The sequence below is a fragment of the Colletes latitarsis genome, chromosome 4 (assembly GCF_051014445.1).
Source record: "Colletes latitarsis isolate SP2378_abdomen chromosome 4, iyColLati1, whole genome shotgun sequence".
Lineage (NCBI taxonomy): Eukaryota > Metazoa > Arthropoda > Insecta > Hymenoptera > Colletidae > Colletes > Colletes latitarsis.
The window spans coordinates 39,230,181-39,243,509 of NC_135137.1; the positions used below are offsets into that span (position 1 = coordinate 39,230,181).

The following is a 13,329-nucleotide window of genomic DNA, read 5'->3' on the forward strand; positions in this document are numbered from 1 at the left end:
ACCAGGCACGCGTGCCAGAAGGATCGGCCACGTGGCCACATCTTCCTTCCAGGAAACGATTTCTGTTTTAACCGAAACAGATCTTCGGTTGGAGTTTCTCTCGGCGCCGAAAGTATTCGGGGCTGGGCGTTTGATGTTTCCACATCGTCAGAAATTCTACTCCAACGGTTAAAAAATTGTGTTCTTCCTCAGGGTGGTCCATCCGATCGTTTCCATTACAAAAAGAAACTGAAGGAGAAGTTTTAATACTTTGCAACGTTGAGTCGATGGATTGTTATCTTTGCTTGAATGCGAAGCGTTGTTTCTTTCGATCCATCTTGCGTGGAAAAGAAACAGAAGTTCGAAACGCGTTTGTCGACGGTTTTGGAGCTTCCAGGCTTTCCGTCCTTCTTCCTTTTTCCTCGTCTCGGGCAGCAACGTCGGCCGCAAGACGTTTTGGAAGTATGAGGGCGCAGATGGGATTGTGTTTAATGAAGTTTGGCCCGAGTTGCACCTGCCACTTTCGAGGCATCTCGGACGAACGGCCGTTACACTGCCTCGAGCGGACTTTAAGATATTGGCGGGAACCTTGTTCCCAAGCAGTCTCGATATTTGCAACACTGTCCTTGAAATGCTGGCAACGGATTACTCGATCGAGAAAATAATCGTTTCGTTCGGTAGGAGAGCAAATGGACCGGTCGAACGCTCGCAGATCGAATTTCTTTGTATTGGGCAGAGTGCTCGCCGACGTATCGGTTTTTTGTTCTCGAACGGATGTCCTCCTTCCTGCTTCTCGTCCAAAGAAACACGAGAGCCCACCTAATGCCGGATCGAACGGAAGTTCAGTCAGCGATTTAATTGACATCGACATCTGTTTACGATGTAACGTTTAACGATCGTCGCGAGCACCGAGCGGCGCGCGAAATAAAAAGACGAAGCCGTACACTTAAATACCGAGCGTGTAACTGGCGACCAGTTCCATGGAAGTCGAGAATAAATAATCACGGTGAAAAATAGCGAGCAACGAGTCGCAGGTGCGCATCGAGAGCCGGAGCATATTCAATTTATAGCCAACGGACCCGAGTTTCCGTTCATCTTTCGCTCGCGTACCGCACGACGAGCGCTGAATCTGGTTCTCGAAGATGGTAGCAGCCTCGAGGGCTGCCATCCGTCAAACAACGTGAAAGGTCCTGCTCCTGTTTGCGGCGATTTAATTACCCTTCGCATCTGGCGATCCTGCGTTTCCTGAACTTCTTTTTCTCTCCTTGTCCACCCACGAGCTTCGACCGCGCGCTCCAAGCTAGACTTCGATTACCATCGTATCTCGATAAATCATTTACTCCCACATATTGGGTTCTTGTCCATGAAATGTCGGTGACCACCAAACTGATACGCTTCGAAATTACTTCGCGTTTCGTTTTAACGTGCAACAGTCTAATAATTTCTCGCGAGTGAACAGCTGCCGATATCCGCATTATTTCGTGAAACCTATAAAACATAGGGTAAGAAAAAGGATTGTACGGCCTCGGAAGATTCACGATGCCAAATTCGAGGCCATTAGGAGATCGCAAAGCGTGGTAAAAGCTATCTGGAAGCGCTCGGACACGAAGGTTCTGTTTCTATGCGGAGAACAGCTGTTCCACCCCCTCCGGGGCGTCTCTTCGGGAGATCTGCTGGTATTCAGTCTATCTGAAGGAACTATCGTGCGGAGGAGGTTTCGAGAGGGCAACGGCGAAGGTAGGTACGAGCAGCTGGATCGCCCAAGACTCCAAAAACTCTGTCACGCCTTACTCCCGCATTGTTCGTATCTAATGCAGCTCCTTTTTACCCTCAAAATCACCTCTCTCTCTCTCTCTGTCACTTTGGCCGATCGAACGTTTACATCGTTAAAGAAATTAACGAGTATGTGTCCAGCAAATTGTCAAAGACGAGACAGTTCGTCGGAGAGGCGGTCTTTTCTCTATCGTTTCAGTTTATTGTACGGATGGTTAAAGCCGGGAAACGAACGAAATCCAACGTTGCACGCACGGCTACAGAGTGGAGAGAAACACATCCTGTGTTAAACGCTTCCTCCTCTCCCTCCCGCTCAGGTTCGCTCGCACGCACGATTTTCTGCCACGAATAAACTAGCTCGATTGCTCGCAACAGTTCCCATACACTCTTCCCATCGTGTACGTGTAACTGCTCGCATTAAATGCGTTTATTTGCACGTATATTAAACGTTACCTTGTCGACAAATAATTTCTGCCGTTAAAAGACACCATCCGGAGAGAGTGCACTCCGTTTCATTTGCGCGGTATCCAACGATTGGACCGAACACACAAGTTCTGCACTGCCAATTAAACTTCTCGTAAATTGAATTGAAAGTAACAATAGTTTTGTAGATTGTATTTTACCGAAATGCTCAACGCGTTAAACGATGTTATAGGAGAGCTGTCGCAATTTTTGGGTAGTGTTTCCAGAATGCCGTGTTACAAGAGGGTCTAGCGTAGCGTTTGCGAGCGGGTCGCTCTGTAAGTGGATTCCGGGTTCGAGTATTTTCTTTCTCGGTCACGACGTCAAGATACATCCCCCGGTTCCAAACAGCATTCTCGGTCGAAAAGTTTGTTTAATACATTTGTTTTTTTCCTCGGCGTGTGCCGTCGAAATTCCAGAATTTTTCGAGCATCTGCATCGAGGCAGCTGGCCACCCCCGCCGACACTTATCCTCTGGGTCCATGACGCGCGCGACGCATAAACGAGAAATTTCCATCTGGCGAGGGAAAATAGACATCCGCTTAACGGAACCGTGAGTAGGAATATGGGGGAGACGAGCGTTTCATCGAGAACCATTTTCCGGGGCCAGGTAGCCCAACGAGAAAGGATTGTAGTCGACGAGCATCGAGGAAAATTCAGAAAAATCGAGAGGAGGATCGTTGCAACTCGTGGCTGCAGCCGGATGACAAAACACCACGGAAAGGATCGAATTCCCTTAGACGCCCGCGCCTAGGAGGATTCTGTTTGTTTGTCGGCTTCCTCGTGGTAAACGTGCACGTGGAAAGCCAGCTTTGTTTTCTTACGCTCCGGGATACCTGAGCGTACAGGTGATTGCGAACACGTCCTCTTTTGTTTCATCCTCTCTTTTCCTCTGCTCGTCCCTTCGTTCCTTTGTCCCTGAATCATCGTACTTTGATAACGCTATCAACAGCTTCCGGAAATACGTAAGGTAAATATCCTGCGATCGATGGACTTGCTTCCAAACCGTCTCCAATTCATATGGTTTACAAATATAAATGCAACCACGCTTTATTCGAAACGTGTTTCGGAGTTTCCAAAAAAGAGAAGCACGTGCTTCCAGTAATAATACCGACACGCTCGGTCAGCAATAATCGGATTCTTATTGTTGGCTGCACACTAGGATATCGCTTTGAAGTTTCTAACATGCCGATCGGTGTACGTTACGTCGATGATGTTAAACAGCTTCCCTTGACCCAGGGAGAATTTGCAAGGAAAAAGAAAAAGAACAACGCCGGACAGGGTATTCTCAGCGACAAAAAGACGTTTCGTTTCTTTCATTCGCACCGAACATATGCTGCCAGCTGCTCGGACCGCTGGCTAAAGGGTTCAGTTTCAAATTTTTAAATTCCATTCTACGCGATTTCCTTCTGTACTCCTATTCTATCTTTCTGACAATTTTCTGCGGCGATCGGTATCGTTTCCCCCCAAAAAATATTTACTTCTAACAATTATTTTCACGGTTATTCGCTTTCAAATGCAAAGGTGAACCGAAACTGGTACGGAGACGAAAAATTCGTTGAAAATCGAACGTTCGAAGAACCGTTTTGTCCATTACAGTGTTCAGAAGCGTGGAAAGTGATCGGATACCGGTAATCGTCTTCGGTTCGAGTTAAAGTCGCGGGTATTAACTACATCCTGACACAGAACCCCTGCGGATCGGTTTCTCTCTAATTTTCGACGATGCACTGACGTCACCGTGTTCCCCGAGTGTATTCCGGTCTGGGTGCTCGGGACCGGAAACAACGAACTCGTTGGGGAGCTCCCGAGCCTTCAAACTGAAAATCCCCCACGGATATCGATGTTCCCGCGTTTAAACGACGAACGAGGAGGAAGTCGATATTCCCTCGAGGATCCAACGGTTGCTTTTAGAAACGATCATGAATTAAAATACGGAAACCGCTCTTTTACGACGCCCGATGGAATCGGTCTTCCTTTCTACGCGAGAAATATAAAAATAAACAATGGATTTTTTTACCACGAGATATAAATTAAGTAGTATACGTCTGACAAATTAAGTCGTACGGCGAGGGGTTGGGAGATAAGAGTAAGAGATACGGTATCTAACGAGTGAAATGGTTGGAGAAAAATCTCTTAAAACAATCACAAACCTCGGTAATAATCGTTACGGCGGCTGACCATCGTGGTCACGATGTTCACCTGCCCGTGCTTTGATCACACTTGAGGCCGTCCTGCACATATACGAAACGCATATGCTCGCGTGCCCGCATGATCTACAGTGTATGGTGTTTTTCAGCTCGCTTTCTGTAACGGTCGAATTTACCCCCATCGTTCTAGAACGAACCTCGTCCGAGTCCTTGGGCCGCGATTCATCAAGTTGTTTCGATTTGCATTTTAGCGTCAGCATTTTAGTTACGCACAGATACGTAAGCAAGTATTTCGCTCGAAAAAGTCCGAGAATTCGAGATGCTAATCCGTTTTATCCGAAATGTCGACAGCGATTAGTCGTACGCGCCTCCGAAGTGTTAATAGAAAGAACGATTTGCAACCGTCCGGTTTGGAGTATCAAGCGCAAGGCCTTGTACTAAAATTAAACCCTGACCTTGGATGATTTCGCTCGCTGACATTCACAATGCGCCATAGAAAACACGAACCCCTATCGTGTTGCGTATCGCAACGTAACACTACCACCAAAGTCGTTCGATTATAATGATCGTGTACAAAAACAAGACGCGACGAGAAAACGAAAATTGGGATCCCCTTGTTCAAAAACCGAACGACGATCGAGCGTATCGCGTATCAAACCTGACAATGTAATTTTCTGATTTGTTGTAAAAATACTTGCGACACCGGTAAATTTTCGGCGCGAAACTTGTTCTTACGCCGTCTCTCCCTCTTTCTCGGTCTGGTCCACCTGCTCTCGGGCGATCGTTCTTTTTTATTCTTCGTCGTAAAACGCTGCCCTTCCCGCAAAAATACGTACGTGGCACTTATTCACGACAATCGGTCTAACCACCCCTCGGTCACGATGTATCGGTAATTCCGGACGATTCTGGACGTTCGACAATCCGTCACCTGACACGACTTCTTTTAAAATTCGTTTCTCCGAATCCTTTCCCTTAAACCATCTTAAGCCCCGTGCTCTGTCCCAGCCTTAGAATCAATATGGGCGCACGGCATACAATTATGGGGATGCACGAGGAAATCAAACGTAAAAATATCGGCGTTTAGAATTTTTCTTTCACGTTAAGACGATCTTGAGGAATAAATTGTTTCGTCTACTCTAATATATTTATCCTATAAGAATGAGCGCGCATTCTGGGACACCCTCTATAAACAAAGCTGACCGAGTGACGTTGTTTTCTAGTCTGCGAACCGCGAAAAATGACGACGATAAAGGAAGGGAAGAAGAAGCGATTTCGAGGAGAGGAACCACGGAACACGTTCTCGAATAGGAGAACGTTCGCGCGATCGTGATCGCTCTATACGTGGTGCTACTTAGAAAAAAATAAAAGGTAGGCTTTATGGCGCGAGCCTCTTCTTCCCTTCTCTGACCAAAATCGCTTAGCATAATCCGTTGGACGGTTCGTGGCGCAAAAGAGAGAAAAGGACGATAAAACGAGGAGAGAAACGTGCTCGATAAGTTAGAAAAGGAAAGGACCCTATCGTTGAAGGGAAACAGAACGACTGTGAGTGCGCGCCATTTTTACTGCGCAACCATGGCGGCGCACCAATCAGATTTGAATTGGTGAGGCCGGTGGAAGGGTCACATCGGACCTCGTGGCTCGACGAAACGGTGGACTCGAAACCAAGCTTCGCTGCCTTGAAGATTCAACCAGAAGGAGTCTGGCCGTCGAGCGGTGAAGACCAGAGACTTGAATCCAGTTATCTAGTTCGGTTCTTGTGGCTCGGTGAGGAATTCTCGAGGAAACTTGACAGAAAAGTCGAGGGAAATCGATCGAAATACCTGCCGAACGGCTCTTAAAGGGACACAGAACGCGCCGACACGAAGAAATCGGAGCCTCGCACCTTTCGTTTTCGACGCAGCGTGCTCGGAAGAATCGTACGAAGGAAACCCGTCGCACGAAGAACAAATTTGGGAATTTGTTTTTTTCCGCCACGTTGCTCGCTCAATTTGCCGAAACAGAAGAAGTTTTCGAGATGCTGGCAGCTTCGATCTGTCGCGAGGTTCACTTCACGGTGTTGTCCAGCACGACCATGGCCTCGCGCGTACCACGTTGCCTGTTCGGCAAGCCAAACTCCAGGGAGACCGTGGAAATGCTCCAAGAGGCGCTGGACATGGAAAGGAGCAAGTTCGCGAAACGATGGGGCGTCGATCCGCGTTCCGAGGATAAGGAGAACAATTATCAGAGAAAACACCATGACAAGTACGAACCGTCGCCGAAAAAACGGAGCAACCCGTACTCGAGGCAGACCAGTATTCACGGTGAGTACACATTTTTCCTATCTTTCCCTTTGCTTACCCTCGCGAGTGAAGTTACGGATTTCTACGCGAAGCCTTAAAAGATAATGGAGCGTATGGTTTCCTGGGTGTACAAGTATCCGCGATACGTCGCATGTGACTCAGCACTACTCGGAAAGCTCTTACCATGGAACTTTAGAAGCTTCCTGCCCATGGTGGCAGGTTCCGAGAATGGTTATTACGACTATCCTCCATTTTTTTTATCGAGTATTTTCGACAAGAATTTCGTTTTGAGGTTATAGCGTGGTACGAAATCTTACGAAGAAATACCTCCGTCGAGAAAGCGATTGCGAAGTTTCGAGTGAACGCGGTTTTGAGTAACAGCGAGTTAAATCGTGTCTCTGTATCGGAAATATGCTCGGAGAAACGGAATGGGAAGAGTGCACGAAGTATAAATAAATTTGATAAGCGTAGCGTCGTGGTAAAGAGCATCGTAGCTTTTTGGCGGGAAAGCGATGGCGTTTGGCGAGGAAAGGGAAGGCACCGTAGGCGCAGGCGCAGCGTAGGCCGGTCGCGTGGCTCCGACCTGTTTTCTTAGTCTAGCCTCGCTCCTCCGCGCCTCTTCCGCCTCGTTTCTTTCTCCCTCTTTCGTTGCCAGTTCCCAGCTTCTGGTTTTACGCGACTATCCAGAAACTTTCTGACGGGCCCTCTCCACTCTGGCCACTATCGCTTTCCAAAATTACAAACCCGTTGTAGGCCATCCCGCTTCCTTCTTCTACGCGCGCCTCTACCTAGCGAACCACCTAAGCACGAGTTACGGCTTTCTTGTCGATTTTTCTTACGATCGAACGGCACACGAATGGTATTTTCCAATCGCATAGCTGAGAATTGACGTAGAAGTTTGGACGACGGGAACCGGGAAGGTCTAGAAAGTGTACCCATAGGTCGTCGCATGAATCACGCCGATGAGTCATGCATGTTTCAAGACGGACGAAATACCTGAAGGGTCCTGTGACTCATCGAAGGGCCCTAGTTTTCATGGAATAAGACGGTCTTACGATCGCATTCCTTGCATTCCTCGGGCCTAACTTCTTTACACGCTCGCGCACCGGAGCCAATGTACCCCAACGGTCACAAATTGCACAATGGATATCACATTATGTCGACCAAGTGCACACTTCGCATGCGACCGTTCGCGAATAATATTTCAATTGCCATTAACGTCTTCGTTAGCTTGCCAGTGATAATAGAAGGCGTCTCTCCGACTAGCCATTGTTTCGTTTAGTTCACGTGCATGGAACCTAACTCACGATCAGACTTCAGGTCCATTTTGACCAAAATTCACTAAGCTTTTATATCTTTATCCTTGATGCATGAGACCTTGTCTTACCCTGAAGCAAGATCACGTTTGTTGATCTTTGAATCGTTGTACTTTAAAATACATAAATTCATCCTTTATCCGCCACTCTCGAAGAATTTCCTGGAGTTGTATCATATGCACCGGCGCAATGCAAGTTGCATTGTTTCGTCGAGGCGCGTACGCGCAGTATTTACGCCCGACCGGCGCAAAAACGGAGCGTTTAGTCGGATATTTCATAAGAGCGAGGTGATATGCCTTGATAATACGCAGCTGTGTTGGTTCTTCGGGCTGAAGCGTACGGAGATCCGTGAAAAGTCAACGGAGCGAGACATCGCAACCAGCCCTTTTCCACCGACACCTGTCGCCCCCGCTGCGGAACTGTAAGAACTACAGAGTCTTTTTCCCACGATTAAATCAGGTTCGCGAGCACGCGATACCGTCAACGGGACCTTCAGAAGGTCGTGCACCACCTGTCGCAATAGGTGCTTTCTTATAACCGCATTTGCATTTACATTTAGCCGGCAGTTACCTTCAGCCCCCTCGTACCTGCTCGCGTTTCGCCACACCACCGACCCGCATACGACTAGACAAACACAGATTCCTATAATTGCACTCTAATCGATCGGTAATGACGCTGAAAACGTATATTTGAACTTTCGCCCTAAAATACCGAAACAGAAAGCTATGGATCCTCGAAAATCAAAATTTCTGTCGAGTCTTGGAAACGTCTAGTTTGTTGGGGATGAAACGAAGGGAGATTCGGGTTCTTTGCGCGTGTTCTTTAAAGAAACGAAAAGAAACTGACCTCCTTTCAGGCTCCTTGGGTGGAAATCCTTCGTTTGATTGAAAAACGCTTGAGAACGAGGGGCCTCCGCGATGCTCTATGGACAAAGGTAATCTCGATCTTTGTGCCCAAATCTCGCTCGAAGCATATGGACAGGTAGACGTCGGACCCCTCGAGAACCGTCGCGCTTCGAGATATTTTGTGGCGCGACTAGGCGAGGAAACAGATGTTGACAGACGAAATCCTCGACGGAATTCAAGCCAGCAGGGGAAACCAGAGGACGTTAGTTAAGAAAGCTCGGTTTCGCGCGCCATATGGCAAACCAGTGCGAAAAGGGAGAACGGGAGATAGGAAGAAAGGATCAACGCGTCCTCGACATATGGTCGTTGCTTGACCGCTTCTGTTTCTCCTCTGATTTGTTTAAGTCTATGCACTTGTCAATATCGGGAGCTGCTCTAGAAAAATGGTGCTCGATACCGCGATCCCGGTTTCTTTAATTTCGCTACGTTCGTGTTCGTTGCGTGGATCTCGAACAATGTAAACAAGAAGTTGCTAACGCGAAATCGCACCTGCCGGCCAGGGAAAGGACAAGAAATCGAGAGAGAGAGAAAAAAAAAGGAAAGCAGCGAGGGCGCTCAGGTGACTACCTGATCGAAAATAGGGTGTCCGCAAGACGTTTTGTCCGTCCGTGGCTTTTGTTGTGGAAATTTCGTGTTTCTCGCGTGGCGTGGTTCCCCATACAGGTTAAACTGCGTCGCAATAAGTCGACCCCTCCGACTTTTGCAAGTGTCGTCCTACCTCTTGCCCAATGAAACCGTACAACATGCTTCTGCGAACAAAGATTTCGCAACGGTTTTCCTTGAAATTTCTTCTGCTTTCCTTTTCCAACCAACGCTGGCTACGACCAATTCGAAGGGGTATTCTACGGTACACTCGTGATTATAACCCATACTATCGATTTAATATCTTGTTTCTTTCATATCCTCTTTAAAAAAATTAAACCTCGAACTTGTTAATTGTCAACTTTCACTTTAAATGTGCATACTAATCTGAAACCTGGTTTATTTTCCGCTTGTGCAGATTACTGGCGAGCCCGAAAGGTGTGCGAAGTGAATAAGAAGCCCCTTACATCATCGTTGGATGCCTCGAAGCAGCAGATCGAAGTGTCGAAAACAACGAAGGCAGCGACGACGACGACGACGATGAAGTCATCGAAAAAGGCGTCGCAAAACTGAGAAAACAACCAATCGCATGTGTTTACGACTGCTGTATCGCGTTATAGAACTCTGTATATTTATTCGTCGCCGTTTTTTCGTGATATCCATCGTCGTTCCGAGCTAGACAATCGTTGAGGACGTCCTCGTTAGCGTTAATTGCGAACTGTTAATTATAATGTTCCTGTAAATACCGCACTGAGTGATTTATGGAGGTTTGGACGAGCTCACTGTCACGAGTAGCATAATTAGCGTCGCCTAGTTTCCACAATCAGCGAAGTAGATAAAAGGGAAATCGTTTTGACCTCGACGAGAAGAGAAAAAATCCTTTCGCCGTGGTCAAAACACAAGGTTACCGCTTAACGAGTTTCAATGGGGGTTTGCGATGGACAAAGGTCTTGTAAAATACCAGTGAGCCGTCGAAAGCCTGAATCGGTTGGTTCTTCGATGAACCAACATCGTATGCAGCGCCTCCAAAGAATAATCGAATACGAAGATGAAACGTCCTCTCTCCTTGGTCTTGTCTTTGGAGATGTTGGAAAATGTCCTATGTATATCCGAAAACTTAGGATTATGAAAAACTCTAGTCAACTAGTAATTTAAGGGAAATCGAATAATAAACGATCGTGCTTTCATACGCAACCGCGTGCTGTCTACAAATTCCTTCATCCCTCGACCTGTATAGCATATAGCATAGATAGTTAACGTTAGAAAAATAAATTGTTAGGCATCAGATACGACCATACGATGATAGAATATACATATGTAGATATTTGTAACGCGATAAAGATTGGACGAACTGTCCAGCTGATTCGAGAACAAATTGAAAGTTCGTTAGACACACGACACGAGGGTCTCGACTGGGATAGTTGAAAATTAGGCAGCTGAAGAATATGGCTACTATTTGTAACGAACATTTTGTAATATCCACCTGGACTGAAGCCATGGAGGTCCGTGGTATACGCGTGGGGTACACTATAGGGTGGATCAAGAGAATTAACTCCTACATCTGTTAGTTCCCTATTTTATTATTTTACCTATTAGGCAGCCAGAAAAAGAAAACTTTAAATTGCATTATGTATTCGTATAGGATTTCTTAATATGTTTGTAACGTGAGCCACGAATTGTTAAACTGCATAACCATAAGATATTTGAAGAAGATGATGTATTTCAGAAAGGTAGTTCGAACAGTAAACTGAAGGAAATACTATCAAAAGGGTATAAAAAGGTTATCGTCCTGAAACTTTTCCCAAGGATTACGTCTTGTATTAAGTGTTATGAATATGAATGTTCATAAACAAACATTCTTAGAGAGAAACATTAAGTTAATACAGCAACGTTACTTAGTAGATTTTTATTAGCACACCCTGTGTAGACGCGTGTCCGAGCATTTACTTATCTTCGGCGAGGTACGAATATGGGGGTGGCCGAATATGGTATATAGACGGTTAATTATAATGCGTGATGCACCGCAGGGTCTTCTACCATGGGGGAGCCCAACGAAGGGAAGCAGCTGGTTCATGGTTTTAATGGCTGTCATCCTAGCTGGTCATTTCGATAATGGTAACTAATACGGCTGGTTTTCGTGGCCTGTACGATCGTGTTAAATCGAATATGGACTAAACACCCTACTCATGGTAATGATTTTCAAACCGTTACGACCAAACGTTCGCGTCGCTAACGTTTACGCAAGAAACCGTTAACCGACTAAAGTTTCTCTCATATTTCATTTAAACAAATCGATTCTTATCGAAATCATATTGCTGCCTCTACCGGCGAATATCGAAGGAGAGGTTGCGTTCGAATCTTACGTTTTAGCTAGCGGAGTATAATTGGAAACCTAAAACAGGATGTGACCTCATCGGCGTTATTGTATCCAAGATCGTTAAGGACCTCGTCGTTGCGATATCCAATTACTCGAGAAAAGAGAGACAGTTCGGAGTACGGAAGAAAAAGAACGCCAACGCGTTATGGCAGATACGAAGCAGACGCCCTTCCGTAGATCAAATTTTCTCTTTTCGGAATTGGCCGTCGACGAACGTGAAATCCAGGTGCGTCGTCAAAGGCGCGCTTAATGACTGTTTATCGTTGGAACACGTGTAGAGCAAGCCCCACCGCAGACTTAATTGATTGAATTAGCCATGAAAGCAGCCTACATTGAAATTCCACCTGACCCCGGCGAACTTCCATCGGGACGATTTTGATGGATCGCCGATCCGTGCGCGATCGATCAAACTTCTTTTCTTCCGACGAAACCGAAGTTAATCGATCACTTTTTATACGCCAACGGTTTCATTAGCCATCGTTTGATGCAGGATCATTCTGTCTTTTTGTTCGTTTTATAGTATTTTTACGTACCATGCGATCGGACGGTTCTGCAATTGGCAGAAAGGCGTTCCCTTTGTTGGTGTTCTTTATCCTTTTTCACACGCTTCGGTTTGCGTCGGTAAAATACAGGTTAAGCGATCAAATACCTAATGACCACCGATTCAAAGTCAACGTAGCACGCAGCCGTTATTTCTGAAAAGATGACTATCTTTCAAAGACACTCGATGCAACGTACGCGGCAGAAAAATCCTGTTTAGCGTCCAAAATGAACGAGTTCCTGGGTATTTAAAAAATTCCGTCTAACTGTCGAACGCGTCCCAACCGTGGGTCAGAAAAAGCAACGTAACCGGCGATAAATTACGATCTTTTCAGCGGATCGAAGAATGGTAAATGAGAGGGGTAATGTCCGATCGAGAGCCACCAAATGATGTCCACAATGGACTAACGAACTCACCGAGTGGCATTTTATTTTCCAACGGTAGCACGCGCCCGTTCGTTTTCCTCGCTTCACGGGCCCTGTTGGTCCCCATATTATCTAATACCCTGTAAACACGAGCTCCGAAAGGGGACTAACCGCCCGTCGTAATTAAAGGATATTCATATCGAGTGGCCGGTCCTTTCGACCCCTTTACCACGAGTTCGCGAAAACTGGTCCCGATGACCGTTTCTACGCACGTGGACCATTTGACATTTTTTTCGTGCCCTTTTAACCTGCACGATTCTGCAGAGTCATTAAAAACCATTGTGGTCCAGGATCGTAGCGTTCTAGGACAATGATTTTTCGTCGCTTGAATTATTTTTGTGGCTATAGGACGAATTACCAAGTTGAAAGAAGTAAACGTAAAATGAGAAGTCGGTTGAGACGCTAGACACTGCCTTAGGGCGTAAAAATATATAATTTAGTCGCCAAAAATAAATCGTAAATGCGAGGAGAAAAATAAAAACGTTGGCTTTAAAGATCCTCGATCCGAACTGTGTTCGCGATGTTTACACGCGAGGAGAATAT

At 46.2% G+C, this 13,329-nt stretch overlaps 1 protein-coding gene across 1 annotated transcript; it reads left to right on the top strand.

Annotated features, from left to right (window-relative positions):
* Nucleotides 1-5,901: 5,901 nt before the first annotated feature.
* Nucleotides 5,902-10,636, top strand: LOC143340950 (uncharacterized). Its single transcript, XM_076763398.1, has 2 exons — nt 5,902-6,661; nt 9,862-10,636. The coding sequence occupies exons 1-2, from the start codon at nt 6,376-6,378 to the stop codon at nt 10,014-10,016; spliced, it is 441 nt and encodes a 146-aa protein (XP_076619513.1). The 5' UTR covers nt 5,902-6,375; the 3' UTR covers nt 10,017-10,636.
* Nucleotides 10,637-13,329: the final 2,693 nt, after the last annotated feature.